We start from the raw sequence: 18,350 nt of genomic DNA, 5'->3' as shown, positions 1-18,350 counted from the left end.
AGTTTCCTAAAAGAACTAATTTTAAAACAGGCATAACCTAGATGTTCCCTCATTTGACCAACACATCATCTAGCTTTAGAAGTGTGGAAGGGCTTAAATATCCAGAGTAAGCCACATGTTTCTTTTAGGAAACTTAGCATGTTGTTGCAATGTAGTCTTAACTCTGTGTGGACTATGGACAGTCAACAATATGGAACTTAAAAAGTTTGCACTATTGCAAAACGGGTGTATTATCCAGGTATTCGTACACTATTTTTTGTACTGCTGGTCCTGTACCAGAAGACCTTTTATTCTATGGTTACTATGCTTTTAAAACTTTTGTTCAGCCACTTACTTTCAAAAGAATCTGCTTATGGCACAACTAGCCTCAAATCCATTCCAAGTTGTATATTTGTTTTCCAATAAAAAATTACAATTAACCCAATCAATCAATAAAGTAAGTAAGTAAGTAAGTAAGTAAGTAAGTTAACTGAGGTTCTGCCCCCCCTTCGAAAAAACAGAAGGCCTCCCCTTAATAAAAATCCTGAGTACACCCTGCAAGACACAAAAAACCATGTCTCAATTCAAAGGAGTGGGCAGGAGCGCCTTGGTATTTTTAAGTAGAACTTTCGTGAGAACTAAGCGAGAAAAGCAGCAGCGCCCACCAGCAATCGCCAGGGCGAAAAACGTGCCGGAGAGAGAGCACGTGCGAAACGCAGCAGTGGGAAGGAGAGATCCAGAGGCGCGTTCACACCCCCATCCGATAAACACGGGGAGCCTCTGCCTCAGCCAGGAGGATGGAAGCTGGGTTAGATAGCACGGCCTCCACCCGCGACACAAAACGCACCCCCAAAATACCCCAAAGGCTCGGCCTCACCGCGTGTTACGTGGCCAGCAACAGAAAACTGCAAGGGGACACTGAAGTCGGGGCTCAGCTGACAACCAAAGGAGAAAATCGGAAAATATAAAGACTGGCCTGGGGCGCACCGTTGCCGCCATTTCTCCTCCTTATCCTCTCTCTCCCCCCCCCCCGTCCCCACACACTTGTGAATGAACCCCATTGAGCCCAAGGAAACGGGGCCTGACACACAGCTTCGGGGAAGGGGGAAGAAAGAAAAGGAGCTCCTCTTCTTTACCTTGCGGAGATAGCTGGCCACTACCTGCTCGAAGGGGTATCTGTAAACCTTGCGCGCCTCCACGGTCACCCCCATGGCGGGAGCCGAGCAGCTGCTGCCGCCGCCGCCGCCCTTCGTGCGGGCCCCCTCCTGCCAGCTTGCTCCCCAACGCCGGCGGCGCTCGCTGGAGGGCCAGGCCGCTCCCTTCCCCGCGCAGGCTCCGGCAGCCCCCTCCCTCTCTCCCCCCCCCCCTCTCTGCACAAACACCCGCTCTCCAGCTACGTCGTTTTGCAACGGGCCGCAGCGTTGCCTTCCGAGTAACACCTCCCTAGGTCACAATGCCAACGCGCGCCGAGACGGGGCTGAGCGGCTTAGGCCTCTCTGGAGGTTGTGGGCAGGGAAAAGAAAAGTTCGCTACGGTTACGAAGTCATTGGACCGTTGCGCTGTTGTTTTGAACCAAACTGGGCTTTTTGTTTTTTGTTCTGGGGACTTCATAACGCGGGAACACAACGACACGTGTTCGGCGCTGGCGCGTGGCCGCTCCCACGTTCCTTTACTTCCTTTACGTTCCTGCCTCGCGGGGGAAGGTGCATTCTCTGTAGAACCTTAATGACGTTCGAAGTGGAGAGAAGCCCCCTCCGGAATCCAATTACGTAGCCCAATTCCCCCACGTGTGCTAGAAGCCACGCCCCCTCCCCCCCTCTCTCTCTGATTCTTGTTCAGAGGGTCAAAGTTTGCGGAAATGCTTGAGAGAAAATGTAACAATACCCCGGGCTTTCTGAAAACAGAAATATACTCCTAAAAATAGCCATAGTACCGCATTTTCCACGGGCATGGGAAGAATCACCACGCCAAGAGAGAAACCCAACTGCAATCCTTTGCGTGTCTACTCAGAAGTAGATCCCTGTTGACTTTAGTAGGATTTAACTTTCGGGTAAGAGTGCGTATACCCTGTGCGTATACCCTGTGCACATTTAACTTGGAAGCACGTCACACAAAGAATAAACTTCCTTAGGACGGGGCTGCCTATGCAGATGCGTTCTGTTGCCCTTAGAGGGTGTACAAGGAAAAGGATTCTGGTGAGGCGACAGTTTTCAGAGAGTTAAGTCTCTTGCCACCTTAAAGGGCATTTCCAGGCAGGATTTTATTGTCAAGTCAGTCCTGGTCAGGCCCAGAAGTTTTCTGCAGTATCCACATAACATTGCTTTCATCATAATGCCAGCCCCCTTTTCACATTTAAAATGGATCTGATAAATGAAAAAATAACTTGTTATACAGTATGCAGCCACTGCTAGTGTGGAACACTCCCCCCCCCCCTTTTGTGGGCATGGTGACATTTCAGTGGATGAGCTCTATTTCAGCACTCCAACTTCTTTGTGTTCCCACCCAAACACAGCCTAGCCCATGGGTAGGCAAACTAAGGCATGGGGGCCGGATCCAGCCCAATTGCCTTCTAAATCCGGCCTGCGGACAGTCTGGGAATCAGCGTGTTTTTACACGAGTAGAATGTGTCCTTTTATTTAAAATGCATCTCTGGGTTATTTGTGGGGCACAGGAATCGTTCATCCCCCCCCCCCAAAAAAAATAGTCCGGCCCCCCATAAGGTCTGAGGGACAGTGGACCAGCCCCCTGCTGGAAAAGTTTGTGACCCCTGCCTAGCCATTTTGTTTCCAGTGGCCTCCAATACCAAAGAAAGAAACCTATTTCCACCAATTGCCACATGCCCAGTTTGGAGGAGATATTCTCACAGTAAATGCTGGGGATTACCTGGGAGACCAATCTCAGTACATACATCAGGCTTATAATATAACACTAATAGGAAGATCTTGTGCACTCTTGTGCAAAACCTTAGTGTTTTCTAAAAACGGAAATGGATATTCTCCCCCCCAAAAATCTAGAAGTTTAGTTAAAGCACTTAGATCATAATATAGTCATAGCTTCAACTCTCACCCACATTAGTCCAAACGCTGTCATTTGTAACTAGCCTCAAATTTTTGGACCTCCCTAATGACTAGATAGTTGTCACACTTTGTTAATTTTATAGAGCCTGCAAAATGCTCCTTGTCATGACTGGTCAGAGAGAGAGAGAGAGAGAGCTTCTATACTGCAGCAATGTAGGTAGATGAGGAGAGGAGAGGAGAGGATGCTGCACTTTCTTGGAGAGAAGACTAATCAGTGAGAGCCATCCAGTGACAATGGGAGGCAGCTTTCACATTTGCTGCAGTCAAACCCTAAGTGCAGATCTTGGAATTGAATGGCAGCCCTTCGCATACATGGAGAAATTAATGGGACACACTCAGGGACACCATTATGACCAGGGTTTAATTTGCTTCCTGTCCCTGGGGACCCCCTATCCTGTTCCTACCTATGTAACCCTATCTCTCTTCCCTTTCAGCCACCCTGAATTCTAATTCTTGGTCACATTAGTGTGTGATAAAGTATTACCCTTCATGGATCACTGCCTTGCCGTGGCGAAGGGGCTTGAAGAACTCAGAGAAGCTATGAACTATGCCGAGCAGGGCACCCAAGATGAACAGGTCATAGTGGAGAGTTTTGACCAAACGTGATCCACCTGGAGGAGGAACCGGCAAGCCACTTCAGTATCCCTGCCAAGAAAACTCCATGGACAAAGACAACAGGCATATAAAAGTTATGACGCTGGAAGATGAGCCCCTCAGGTCGGAAGGCGTCCAACATGCTACTGGGGAAGAGCGGAGGACAAGTACAAGTAGATCCAGAGCTGATGAAGCGGCTGGGCTAAAGCCGAAAGGACGTTCAGTTGCGGATATGCCTGGAAGCGAAAGGAAAGTCCAATGCTGTAAAGAAAAATATTGCATAGGAACCTGGAATGTAAGAACCATGAACCTGGGTAAGTTGGATGTGGTCAAAAATGAGATGGCAAGAATAAATATTGACATCCTGGGCATCAGTGAGCTAAAATGGATGGGAATGGACGAATTCAGTTCGGATGACCATCATATCTACTACTGTGGGCAAGAAACCCGCAAAAGAAATGGAGTGGCCCTCATAGTTAACAAAAGAGTTGCGAAAGCAGTACTGGGTTGCAATCTCAAAAATGATAGAATGATCTCGATACGAATCCAAGGCAGACCTTTTAACATAACAGTAATCCAAGTTTATGCACCAACTACTGGTGCGGAAGAAACTGAAATTGACCAATTCTGTGAAGACTTACAACACCTTATAGAAGTGACACCAAAGAAGGATGTTCTTCTCATTATAGGAGATTGGAATGCTAAAGTAGGGAACCAAGAGATAAAAGGAACAACTGGCAAGTTTGGCCTTGGAGAGCAAAATGAAGCAGGGCAAAGGCTAATAGAGTTCTGTCAAGAGAACAAGCTGGTCATCACAAACACACTTTTCCAACAACACAAGAGATGACTCTACACGTGGACATCACCAGATGGGCAGCATCGAAATCAGATTGATTATATTCTCTGCAGCCAAAGATGGAGAAGCTCGATACAGTCAGCAAAAACAAGACCTGGAGCTGACTGTGGCTCAGATCATCAGCTTCTTATAGCAAAATTCAAGCTTAAACTGAAGAAAGTAGGAAAAACCACTGGGCCGGTAAGATACAATCTAAATCAAATCTCTTATGAATACACAGTGGAAGTGAGGAACAGGTTTAAGGATTTAGATCTGCTGGACAGAGTGCCTGAAGAACTATGGATGGAGGCTCGCAACATTATACAGGAGGCAGCAACGAAAACCATCCCAATGAAAAGGAAATGCAAGAAAGCAAAGTGGCTGTCCAACGAGGCCTTACAAATAGCGGGGGAGAGAAGGCAAGCAAAATGCGAGGGAGATAGAGAAAGATACAGGAAATTGAATGCAGATTTCCAAAAAATAGCAAGGAGAGATAAGAAGGCCTTCTTAAATGAGCAATGCAAAGAAATAGAGGAAAACAACAGAATGGGAAGAACCAGAGATCTGTTCAAGAAAATTGGAGATATGAAAGGAACATTTCATTCAAAGATTACCATAATAAAGGACAAAAGTGCTAAGGACCTAACAGAAGCAGAAGACATCAATAAGAGGTGGCAAGAATACACAGAGGAATTATACCAGAAAGATATGGATGTCTCGTACACCCCAGGTAGTGGGGTTGCTGACCTTGAGCCAGACATCCTGGAGAGTGAAGTCAAATGGGCCTTAGAAAGCACTGCAAATAACAAGGCCAGTGGAAGTGATGGTATTCCAGCTGAACTATTTAAAATTTTAAAAGATGATGCTGTTAAGGTGCTACACTCAATATGCCAGCAAGTTTGGAAAACTCAGCAGTGGCCAGAGGATTGGAGAAGATCAGTCTACATCCCAATCCCAAAGAAGGGCAGTGCCAAAGAATGCTCCAACTACCGCACAATTTCACTCATTTCACATGCTAGCAAGGTTATGCTTAAAATTCTACAAGGAAGGCTCAAGCAGTATGTGGACCGAGAACTCCCAGAAGTGCAAGCTGGATTTAGAAGAGGCAGAGGAACCAGAGACCAAATTGCAAACATGCGCTGGATTATGGAGAAAGCTAGAGAGTTCCAGAAAGACATCTACTTCTGCTTCATTGACTATGCAAAAGCCTTTGACTGTGTCGACCACAGCAAACTATGGCAAGCTCTTAAAGAAATGGGAGTGCCTGATCACCTCATCTGTCTCCTGAGAAATCTCTATGTGGGACAAGAAGCTACAGTTAGAACTGGATATGGAACAACTGATTGGTTCAAAATTGGGAAAGGAGTACGACAAGGCTGTATATTGTCTCCCTGCTTATTTAACTTATATGCAGAATTCATCATGCGAAAGGCTGGGCTGGATGAATCCGAAGCCGGAATTAAGATTGCCGGAAGAAATATCAACAACCTCAGATATGCAGACGACACAACATTGATGGCAGAAAGTGAGGAGGAATTAAAGAACCTTTTATTGAGGGTGAAAGAGGAGAGCGCAAAATATGGTCTGAAGCTCAACATCAAAAAAACGAAGATCATGGCCACTGGTCCCATCACCTCCTGGCAAATAGAAGGAGAAGAAATGGAGGCAGTGAGAGATTTTACTTTCTTGGGCTCCATGATCACTGCAGATGGTGACAGCAGCCACGAAATTAAGAGACGCCTGCTTCTTGGGAGGAAAGCAATGACAAACCTAGACAGCATCTTAAAAAGTAGAGACATCACCTTGCCAACAAAGGTCCGTATAGTAAAAGCTATGGTTTTCCCAGTAGTGATGTATGGAAGTGAGAGCTGGACCATAAAGAAGGCAGATCGCCGAAGAATTGATTCTTTTGAATTAGGGTGCTGGAGGAGACTCTTGAGAGTCCCATGGACTGCAAGAAGAACAAACCAATCCATTCTTAAGGAAATCAGCCCTGAGTGCTCACTGGAAGGACAGATCGTGAAGCTGAGGCTCCAATACTTTGGCCACCTCATGAGAAGAGAAGACTCCCTGGAAAAGACCCTGATGTTGGGAAAGATGGAGGGCACAAGGAGAAGGGGACGGCAGAGGACGAGATGGTTGGATAGTGTCTTCGAAGCTACAAACATGAGTCTGACCAAACTCCGGGAGGCAGTGGAAGACAGAAGTGCCTGGCGTGCTCTGGTCCATGGGGTCACGAAGAGTCGGACACGACTAAACGACTAAACAACAACAACAACAACAAAGTATTACCACTGGCTTTCGATGTGAAAGGGGGTGGGGAGCGAGGGAGAGAGATGGGATGGAGGGCTCACAATGTTCTGCTTTAGATCGAACAGTTAGGATGGATATCTTTTCTGACAAATATAAGATCAGAAAAGAGAAAGGCGTCTTTGTGTTGATGAGGAAATGATAGTTTTTCCCAAATTAGACTTAATATAAACGAGATTACCCAGCAAAAGTAAGCTTGCACGTCTCGTTGAGTTGTATACATACTTAAGGTAATATGCAAGAGGCTCATTTATAATTATATTTTGGGAATGATTCATGTACTTAAGTAGCTTCATTGCTTTATACTTTCTGGATAGTTTTATACTTTATACTTTTATACTTTATACTTTCATAGTATAAAGTAGTTGTGTTCTATGTTATAAATCAAGCACTGCTAGGAGTTGTTTCTTGTTGTTTCCCATTGTATTTCTTATCAACAAAAAAATCAGTGTGGTGCTAGAAAACAGTTTGAGAACCACTGGGTTAAGGCTTGTGGCTGGACCTGCGGAAATGGGTCCATGGCCTGTTGTTATGTCTCTCCAGTGACATGAGTGACAAGTTGACGGGCACAAGCTACCCGCTTCCCAATCCAGGATGCCCCTGTTGCTGGACAAGATCTTTTCCAGGGCCTGTGGGAAGTGCTCCTACCATCTTGTGCCATCTGACATCTCTGGAAAATAATAATAATAACCCCACAGGAAGAAATTATGCATTTCAGTGTGCTTCAGGTACAGAGCTATGCTGTGTCTTTTGATCCTGTTGCAATGTGACCAAGAGATGAAAACCAGGAACCAGTCTTTTTTATATTTATGAGCCTGGTAAAACATTTCCTTTTGTGCAAATGCTAGGCTCAGTATTTCTGTCACAGGTAGCTTGGCTGTGATAGGCAAATATATGTTGAAATATTTTGTTCGTGTTTACTTATATGAATAATAATGGCACTTAGGCAGTACTTGTCTCTGTCTCAATGCTGTATTGTTTTATTGGTTTTATGCATTTCTTACTCCACCCTGTGAAAAGTCCCCAGGGTAGTTCACTGGGTCATATGCTTGCCACAGAGAAGCATGAAAGGCTTGATATTACCATAGAACAAAAAAGAGAGCTTTAAAAAGGTTCACATGAAACCTTGCAGTTTTATTATTTTTATCCAATAGAGTAACATTCACCTTGCCAACAAAGGTCTGTATAGTTAAAGCTATGGTTTTCCCAGTAGTGATGTATGGAAGTGAAAGCTGGACCATAAAGAAGGCTGATCGCCGAAGAATTGATGCTTTTGAATTATGGTGCTGGAGAAGACTCTTGAGAGTCCCATGGATTGCAAGAAGATCTAACCTATCCATTCTGAAGGAAATCAGCACTGAGTGCTCACTGGAAGGACAGATCCTGAAGCTGAGGTTCCAATACTTTGGCCACCTCATAAGAAGAGAAGACTCCCTTGAAAAGACCCTGATGTTGGGAAAGATGGAGGGCACAAGGAGAAGGGGATGACAGAGGACGAGATGGTTGGACAGTGTTCTCGAAGCTACCACCATGAGTTTGACCAAACTGCAGGAGGCAGTGGAAGACAGGAGTGCCTGGAGTGCTCTGGTCCATGGGGTCATGAAGAGTTGGACATGACTAAACGACAAAACAACAAAAACATTCACAAAATCACTAACATGTCAATCATAAACACATTTCTTGGTGGTGTGTCCCATTTATTTCAGTGGGATGTATTTCCAAATAATACATTTGGAAATTTTGAGAAAATCACAATCTAAGCAATGATTAAGGAATCTGACCAAAGGCAATTACATATCTGAGTCCTGATTGAAAAATTCCTTAGACATACATGATGCTGTGTGAAGATGGTGTTCCTACCTGAGCATGGAGTATTTTCATGTGAGAACTTTACTGTGAATCTCCAAACTATGCATGCAGAACTATTCCCATTGAATTGAGTGGAAAGCTCTTGTGGATGCCAGTGCTTCTACAAACCTTTTAGATCACAGCCAAAGCCTGACCCAAATTTGTTTCTCTAAGGCAATCCCAGTGATACTCCTAGAATTTACTCACTACTGTATTTAGAACCTCTTAGCCAATGCCTTAGCCTTATTATTTAATAGTCATAATGATGAAGCTGCCTTTTAGAGTGGCGTTCAAAGGCCAGAATGCTGCCAAATGTGAATTTTGCCTCTGAGGTTCTCAGCAGATGTGACAGCAATGGACCTCTATCTTCAAAAGCAGAGATGCCCCAATGACACCTATAGGTAACAATAGAGGATGGGGGTGTGATTAAAAGCACCAGCAGTGGAACACATGGTGGGACTGAATCACTGCTGTTAGCCCTTCAGTCTGTTCCCCAATATCCTTTGTTCCCCAGCTGGCATCCTTTTCAGGAAGTGAGCCTAAGTGGGGTGTGAGGAGTCCCTGGGGATGAGGGTGACTGCAAAGCGGGAAATAGCTGGCTGTAAAGGGTTCTGCACCAGGCAACGGACAGTTCAGTGCCTTGGATCAAATACTATATATCCCTCTATTTTAGACCCACATTTGAAGACTGAGGTCTGTTGCTCAGACATGTAATTTGCATTTGAGGTGCTGAGCTGAGCTCCCACGTTTTTTAGAGCATCTATTCAGAGCGGAACTGATGTGAAGTTTTCATTTCATGGCATTTGCATGGCTTGTAAGACGTATAGCCACACTGAAAGGCCTAAAGCTGAGCTGCTGCCATGCCCATTTCAGAATGTGGTAACCTGAAGCTGATGCAATCCAGTGCAGCACTTAATCTTTTTGGAGTCCTGAAGGAAAATGATTTTTGAGTGGTTTGTTTGTTTGAGTGTTTTGAGCGTCCTGGCCATTGGCTGGGAATCAACGCTGCACACAGGACTCCTGTTTTGCTTATGGAAAGGCAAGGTTTCCATACACACAGGGTATACGTAGCTGTCCGTCCCCCTGCCCCCCCCCCCCATTGTAAACATGTGCTATTCTGGCTTTTCACAAGTCACAGGCCATATTTGAGGTAGGCTTCAGTCTTAGAATCAGCAGTGAAGCGAAACTGACATGGAATGATTCAGAAATGAAATACAGCAGGGGTCATAAGTTCTATGTGGATGGAAGGATAACATCTGAAACACCCCCCATTTTGTGCACTAGCCATCCTTCCATTAAAATTCAAGGCATTTTTAGAACTGAGAAAAGTCTTAGCAGTAGTTATACATTTGCAAAGATAATCTTCAAAGCAGAATGGGATTCGTACTTCAGAATTTCAACATTAAGAGAATTCAGTCAGGTCTTAGAAATATGATGGCATTAGTGCTACTAATACAGCTGTTTTCAGAGAAATCTTCTAACATACACATCCCAAAGTACACAGTTGACCATAAATTACACTGGCTATCCTTGCAAACTCAGCAGGCAAACAATGTGAGAGATCTCTTGGCTCATCAAGAGCCTTAGATCTCATATGTAAGCAAAGCCAGCCTTGACATTAACAGAGTAACAGTAGAAAGCACTTTCATTTACTTCCTTACTTGTAGTGGTTTTGGCGCTGCAAGTGGTAGCATGCTAAGTATTCAGCACTGCTTCTTCATCTAAACTAATTAGAAATTACAACTGGGGACACATTTTAAACAACACAAGCTCTATTTGTTAACAAGTGAATCCTGAGAGAGGCAGAACTTCCCCCATTAACATCAGTGGCAGCATCTCTCTGAATAAGGCCATAAAATACACATTTTCTCTCTCTTTCCCCCCATTGCACTGGTATTTCCCTCCCTCCTTCTCTATGGTAGTGTTTAGAACTGGGAGGTGCTGCCTAAATCATACAGCAAAAGAACACAGTGTGCTCTAATAACAATAAAATTGAAATGAGCTAGATCTTCAGAAAACGGCATGCACCTCAGGAGGGATAAATGTGCAGCTATATGCAAAATGGGGTGTGGATTGAAAAAGCTCAGAAATGGTAAAGTAAAAGGGCAAATGAAATTATAAATCATATAACATGTTATGATTTATTTTATCAGTTGAGGTGTAGACACTTCTGCTGTTGATTGCATCTAGAAGGATCCTTATTCTAGCAAGCTGCAAAAGGAGTGTTCATTTCTGTCCTACGATACCTGAAACCAGGAAATCAGATTACGAGGAATACCATTAGCCTAAACATATGCAAAGTTAGGGTAAACATGTGTTCAAGAGTTGTGATATAGTTATCAATGGGTGCAAAACTTCAATATCTCTTGTGGGAAAGGGGCTAGGAGGAGGTGAGACTATTTCTATGAAAAATAACCCAATTTATGCAACAAGGAAAAGCTTCCCTCTCAATTGGCTTCCTCATTTGAGTTCTGCTGCTGCTGCTGCTGTTAGCATGGTACTTATTCAATGCTGCTACTTCGGGGACACAAATTAGAGTTTCTCAATTGGAACAGGAGAGTCAAATAAAAGAACCCAGGACATGATTCAGCCAAACTTAAGCCCTTTAGAAATGATTTCACTTGGAGAGTTAATCTTAAATCTCATCCACTGAAATCAATGAGACTTGGCTGGATCATGGCCCAATTTGTTAACAAGCTGATAGCAAGCCATAGCACTTTTAATGTCATGGAAGGGAATTGCTATTTTTAAATGGGTACCACCTTATGTAACATATTAACATTGCATACAAACACTTTTATACCTGCAGGTGTAACCTGAGTGCAAAGAGGTAAATACAATAGACATAAAAACTTGAAGGATTCTTTTTCTACACAAAACAAGCAAACAAGGGAAGTAAAAGGAAGCCAGAGATTAGATACAGTCATTGAACACAGGTCCGGCAGGGTTGCCGACCATTTTCATTACAAGCTGGACATCGCAGAGCTCTGTAGGACTCTTTAAATCGGTTCGCCAACATTGAAAACTTGCTTCCGTGGCACACAGAGCAGGGTGCAGAGCCTGATCCCTTACACTGGGAGCAACTGATATCACCATTTGCTTCCTGAAATACAAAGGGACTGATCAAATAAGCTTCCTTAACACCAGTTCACAGAATCCTTTACCTAAAGTAAATCCAATCGGCAGGCTAAATCCCTCTAAGATGTGTATGGCTCTTATGGTTTTTGAACATCTCGCTTTTCTGTTTGCTTGATAAATATTAGTGGGAATACTAATATCTATTCCTCCCTGTGATTCTAGTTCCTTGCTAATGCTCCCTTGTTTCTTGTACAAGTTACGCAAAATAAATGCGCACACATTTCCTCAATTTGCACAGGTCTGATTTCGGAATTTTAATGACTAGTCACACATGACTTAACTTAGTCATGATCATTGATTTATATGGGTCTACTGCAAGCAACACATAGCTGAGCACCACCCACAATGTTACGGCTCATTTATGTACCTTGTTTTGGACCAAAGGCCCCCCATCCTGAAACATCCCTTTGGTACCTTCTTGCATGTCCACTCAAGTCCCATAAGTCAGTCCATTGTTTCAAATCCTGATGCCTTGTTTTTAAATAGAAATTCTTTAGAAATGTTCACTTTATCAATGAGGCAAAGACTCTTTTTATACAATTTTGAAGCTGCAAAGCAATCTCTTGCCGTTGATTTAATTTAAGCACAATGGATTCCCCAACTGGATATCCCATAAGCTTTAAAGCCGTGGCATTCTGAATTAGAGGATCAGTTTGTTTACTGATTTTATTCATTAGCATGCTATAAAGTCCCATTGCATTACTTTTCAATTACAGTGGTACCTCAGGTTACAAACAGCTCAGGTTACAAACACTTTGGGTTACAGACTCCGCTAACATGGAAGTAGTACCTTGGGTTGAGAACTTTACCTCAGGATAAGAACAGAAATCGCATGGCGGCAGCAGGAGGCCCCCTTAGCTAAAGTGGTACCTCAGGTTAAGAACGGTTTCAGGTTAAGACTGGACCTCCGGAACGAATTAAGTTCGTAACCAAAGGTACCACTGTATGTGTAACAGAGAGCTACATTCAGCCACTGGATCTGAGGTTCCCCACCTCTGCCATAAGTCCTGGAACTGACAGGTTTCGTATCACAACATTTGGAGAATGTCATTGTTTCCCTTTTTCTTTTAATTCACAAGCATATACTTTTACATCTCTAGAGCAGGGAGACGCTACTACCTTACGTCTTAATGCCTGCATCTGCTCCCAAATGTACCATGCATGTTACCTGCATATGCTCGTTGTGAACAAGCTCACATTCAGTCTCCTTTATGTTCTCATCACTTGGGTTACTGCACGTTTCTCCTCTTCCTTCGTGGTATGTGAAGGACCAGTCTTCGAGTCCTTCATCCTGTATTATTTTTCTCACCAGTTCCTTCTTAGTTAGTGGTGATCGAATGATTTTCAGATTGCTAGTGTAGATGATAATCTTCCCAATATCTAGAACAGGGGGATTCTGAAATGAAGCAGGGAACATGTAAGTTGAAAGTCCAACAGCTCTCTTAGGTCCCCATCTGCTGTACAGTACACATTTGAAGCAATGTCATACCACTTAAAACAGTCATGTCTTCTCCCCACAGATTCCCAGGAACTGTAATTTGTTAAGGGTGCTGAGAGTTGTTAGGAGATCCCTACTTCCTTCACAGAGCTATAATTCCAGAGTTCCCTGGGAAGAGGGATTGATTGTTACAGTCATACCTTGAGTTGAATGCGCTTCAGGTTGTGCGTGTTCAAGTTGCACTCCACAGCAACCTGGAAGTAACGGAGCACGTTACTTCTGGGTTTCGCCACTCGCGCATGCGCAGACGCTGAAAATGCTGTCACGCGCATGTGCGGAAGTGGCGAAACGCTACCCAAGCACGCGCAGACACGCCGTCACGTCTTGTGTTCTGATCAGGATGCGAACGGGGCTCCGGAACGGATCCCATTCGCATCCCGAGGTACCACTGTATACCACACTGGGAATTTTTAATTTTGTGAGGGGAATAGGGGTCTCCTAACATTTCTCAGCTTCCCCATCCTTGCCTGGAAACTTTGATGACTCCCAGAACCAGCAACAGTGACTGGTACTTCCTCTAGTGAGTGGCTCCTGCATATGGGAAGCAGAAATGGTGAAGTGGGAATGGTCCAAATAAGTCTGCTTACCCCTTCATGGGCGCAGCGGCCTTGCGGGCTGGGTGACACCTCCTTCCCTGAACACAATGAGAGTCATTAGTGCCAGAGGACTTTTCCCCAGCCGTCATGTCAACTCTGGCTCACATCCTCCTGGCATGGAAGCCGGCTCCGTGCCAGCCTGCTGAACTGGCCAATGGCTAGCCAGCTCAGAGAGCTGGATCCGCTCCCAGGGGCGAGCCTGACGGAACATTTAGGCTTCCCTCAGGTCCACTCTGGGGGAATTTAAGCCGACCTGCACCAGCCCTCGACACTCAGCTCACTTCGTCCCATCAACACACGCACTCCTTCAACAATGCATTTCGCAGCTGCTTTGGCCTTGTTGTGGCAATGATGGTTGCTGTATTGAGAGCCAGGTAGGAATTTGCTTATCAGGCAAATTGGCTTTGGCCTGAGGGTTTGGCCTACCTCATAGCAATCATCACAAATTTGGCAGTTTAGGCACTGGGTAACCTTAGTCTTGTATGGAGGGGAGGGTATCTCTGGAGGAATTGCTTCTGTCCATATGCCCAGACAGGGGCCTGGGCCTCAGCACTCCTCAAGGCAGTGATCCCTGCGGGGATCCCCCTATTTGACATAAGTCATATGAATCCCCACTGTCGGGTTGACCCTTGATGTCATTTCTGGCAGGCAGGCCAGAAGTAAAGGGTTACCCATTGCCTATGCCAAACCTCTTCATCTGTAGTCAGTAAAGTTGTGGCCTGATTCGATCCCATTCTGATGGTGTGGTGTCCTTCATTTCTAGCCCGGTTGGTGAGGTGGGGAGAGTGCGGGTCCTGGGCCTGCAAGGAGACATTCATTCTTTCATCTTTTAACATTATTTCTGTCTTGCAGGGTGCAATTCTTCCTAAGGCAACTTAAAAGTAACATTAAAACACAGTTTTAAAAACCACTGTGGACAATATCCACCTATAACGAGAGTCGCACAGGACCCGGAATAGTAGATTGCCCCGTGTGCCTTGGGATGGGGAGTGCAGCTGGAGCAAGCTCTCAGGTATCTGTATCACCTGTATCCGCCTGTTCCTTGGAATTTCTACAATGCTTACATGCTCCATTGGGTCAGTATTCTTGGTGTGCTTCAAATCATTCATTTTTGTAGGTTTTACTTATGGATGCATCTTATTTTATTTTATTTTATTTTACTATTTTATTTTATTTTATTTATTTTATTTTATTTTATTTTATTTTATTTTATTTTATTTTATTTTTATTTTATTTTATTTTATTTTTTTATTTCTTATAAGAATATTTCTACCCACCCTTCATTAGATGATTCCAGGGCAGGTGCTAATACAAGAACAAAAGGAACATTACAATAAAACCAATTCATCATAACTTATTATAGCAGCAAAAACACAGCAGATCCTTAAGAAGGCCAAGGAACCACAACCTGGGCTTCTCATTCATAGCGGGGACAAAACTACTAATAACCTCCCAAAGTCCAGGAAAATGGATGAAAAAAGAGTTCGCCTGGTGTTGAAACAGCAAAAGCAGGCTGGGGGCGGGGGGAGAGATTCCATAGGCCAGGCTGTCACCGCAGAAAAAGCCCTGTCCCATACCACCATATAATGTACTGTTCCTGGTGGTGGGACAATGAGAAGGAACTGCCCACCAGATCTAAGAAAACAGGCTGGCTAATACAGGTCAGGGTGAGGTACTTCTTCAGGTATTTGGGTCAGGTAAGATTTTGATGGTCAAAACCATCGTCTTTAATTCTGCAGTGGTTCTGAGTACCTGGTGGCTCAGAGTCAGTGAGAATCAAAAGCCATTTTAAATTCCCAGCATTAGGTCTGTTGCACCTTCATTCCCATGTATGTAAATGGACATTGAAACACACCTGTGTTGTAGGAAGGAGAAGGCAAAAAGGTAGTTGAGCTGTTTCGTTCATCATTCATGTTTTACAAAATGCTTTCTTTCATTGAAGAAAAAGTGCTGCAGAACCTAAAAGCATTGTCTGTGTCCTATTGGATTTCACTTTTCACCATAAGGAATGAAACTGAATAAAGTGCTCCATAAATCCTGCCATTTTCTTCAGTGATATTGATTTTAAAGCTCTCAGTGGTTTTCTGGCTGATGTTTGTTTGTTTGTTTGTTTGTTTGTTTCCTATGTATTCTGTAGCCTTTCCCAGCTATTTTACACAGGTTGCACTTCATACTGTACATCCCATTGTTGCTAGGGCTGCTTAACGACTTTGGCAGAAAAGAAAAGAAAAGCTCAACAACTTTTCTGTCCACATTTTCACTTTTTGAAGTATGGCAACTCTACATTGTTGCTCACCTGGGTCTAAGCACCAAGGCATAGGAAGACTAGCATTTTAAAAGGATAATTTCTTGGCCAACATGAGAACTAGGTTCTGCTTCTGACTACCGCATTTGCCATTTTACAATTATTTCCATAATGGGTCATTATTAAACAAACATTACTTACCATATGGCTCTCCTCTGCCTGGTGGTCATTTAAGAGGGAAGGGCTCCCCGTGAGGGTGTATTTGTTCCCTTCTCTGAATACGCTGATCCTCTGCGCATTCATTTTAGCTGATGGACAAAACCCAGATCCTGGGGCTTCACCAAGCCCAAAGAAGTCGTCTTTGGGTTCAATGCTGCAGTGCCGAAAACTATGAGGATATTTCTCCTGCGGGATTTCAAGTTCCTGTCCATCTTCGTATACCTGCTTTAAGACTCGACCACTGTAGGCAGAGGAGATTTTGAATCTGACTTTTCGGGATCTTGCATCATGCCTGGGGCTCAATTTCATCTGAAGCTCATCCATAGATAGGGGTTTTTCACGGTGCTTCCCAGAAATTAGTTCAGCAAGGGATAGCTTTGGACTTACAAAAAAAGGCTGCTTACATTCAGCTAGGCAATGTATAATTCAACAGTTCTAGTTGGCTCTCTCACATTACAGTTTAAGAGGACACCTTGATATGAAACATTGATAGCGCCTCATGAGAAGCAACAATTGCTGCGATGAAATGTAATGGGAAAGTTGCTGAAGTAAAATGGTGACGGGGTGGGTTTGTAAGACGTAAAATTGTGTTGTCTTTGAAGGAAAAGGTTAAAGTGGATTTATCATCAGAGGCAAAGGAAATAGGCATATAGATGTGTGCACAATTCATAGTGACATGAATCGTTTCAAATGCACAGAACCTGCACTGGGTTTTGTCATTATTTGGCAGCTGAGTTGAGCCATTTCGCCTTAATGAATCACAGAAATAAGTGGCAGAACATCAAGAAGAAAGGTTCACCTCCAGTTTAAAGAAAATCTTGATTTTACCACCAACAGAAAGAGAAATGTTGTGTACATTTAAATCACGACATTTTAAACATATTTAAAGCACATTGCTTCCCGCAAAGAACTGAGGGAGCTGTAGTTCACCCCTCACAGAAATCCAGTTTCCAGCACCTTTAACAAAAGACTGCAGGTAACTGCATAAATGATACTCAATCGGGAGAGACGGAGACCTGCCAATGGGACGGCACTTTAAATGTTCTTGGGGCAGACTGAAAGGCTAGCTGAAGACAAACCTATTTCCTTAGGCCTTTTCAGTGAAGCAATGTAACTGAGACTGGATTCCGTTAATCAATTGTTTATCTGCTCTGAAATTCAATATGTATGCTTTCAAATGCGAACAAGTTTGTTTAAGGTGCAGAATGACTTTGTTGTTTGTTTTGTTTTATATTGTAATGCACCCTAGGATCAATAAATTGATGAAGGGCAGCCTAGAAATTGAAATAACAAATAAATATATGTATAATGCACCTGCATTATATCAGCTATGCTGGCTTCCAGTGCGCATCCAAGCTGAATTTAAAGTGTTGGTTTTATCCTTTAAAGCCATACATGGTTTCAGTCCAAACTGTTTGATATACATACCATCCTTCTCACATATATATATATATATGTTGAAAGTTTATGGGGAGGGTAGAGAAGGACAAAAAGAGGGAGCATGTCTGCACCACAAATTTTACTGTCATGGCTGCCTTTTTTATTTAAAAAAAAAAAATCTGAATTAAGAATCGTAAGTTACAGGAGGTGCTAAGAAGCTCCCCACACTCCAAAACTACAACAACCAAATACAATTTCTGATGTATGTCCAAAGGCCCTTTCACAGGCTGCACAGAAATAAATATAGATTAAGAGTACACATAAGCAAGGAGCCCGAGACAATCCTGGCTCTCTCATTAGTGTAGCTGGATAACACACACATTTTCAAAAACACCAGATTGTGACATTCATACATTGTATTCTCAGGTCCGCCCTTAGATTTCCAAATATTACACCTAAAATTTGATGTGTGAAGAGCCTTTGGTGCTTAGTGGGGTTCAATGAGAGCCGAGCTTTGACATCAACGCAGCTTGTGCTCCCAGGCTCTAGCACGTTTGGCAAGTGCCCAGCCTTCCTTCCAACTTTGAAGCCTCAGAGTTGGGCAGGGATGATCCTGACCATTGCATGGCAA

At 43.7% G+C, this 18,350-nt stretch overlaps 2 protein-coding genes across 4 annotated transcripts in view; both read right to left on the bottom strand.

Moving 5' to 3' along the window:
- PRELID2 (PRELI domain containing 2) overlaps positions 1–1,338 on the bottom strand; it is a 57,574-nt gene extending 56,236 nt beyond the window's left edge. The window contains exon 1 of one of the 3 annotated variants that reach the window (XM_079968014.1): positions 1,116–1,338. In XM_079968014.1, coding sequence (XP_079824140.1) covers positions 1,116–1,190 — 75 coding nt within the window. In that variant the 5' untranslated portion in view covers positions 1,191–1,338. The remainder of the gene's footprint in view (positions 1–1,115) is intronic. The other 2 variants (XM_079968013.1, XM_079968015.1) reach the window with 2 other exon arrangements.
- An 8,258-nt stretch (positions 1,339–9,596) lies between these two features.
- Positions 9,597–17,300, bottom strand: GRXCR2 (glutaredoxin and cysteine rich domain containing 2). The gene is made up of 4 exons (XM_079965760.1): positions 16,279–17,300; positions 14,547–14,749; positions 12,950–13,177; positions 9,597–11,746 (listed from the first exon to the last, which is right to left on the bottom strand). The coding sequence occupies exons 1-4, from the start codon at positions 16,661–16,663 to the stop codon at positions 11,567–11,569; spliced, it is 996 nt and encodes a 331-aa protein (XP_079821886.1). The 5' UTR covers positions 16,664–17,300; the 3' UTR covers positions 9,597–11,566.
- Positions 17,301–18,350: the final 1,050 nt, after the last annotated feature.

Source organism: Podarcis cretensis, assembly GCF_951804945.1.
Source record: "Podarcis cretensis genome assembly, chromosome: 2".
NCBI lineage: Eukaryota > Metazoa > Chordata > Lepidosauria > Squamata > Lacertidae > Podarcis > Podarcis cretensis.
The sequence above is the reverse complement of the archived record's forward strand: the minus strand, read 5'-3'. Positions and strand labels throughout refer to the sequence as shown.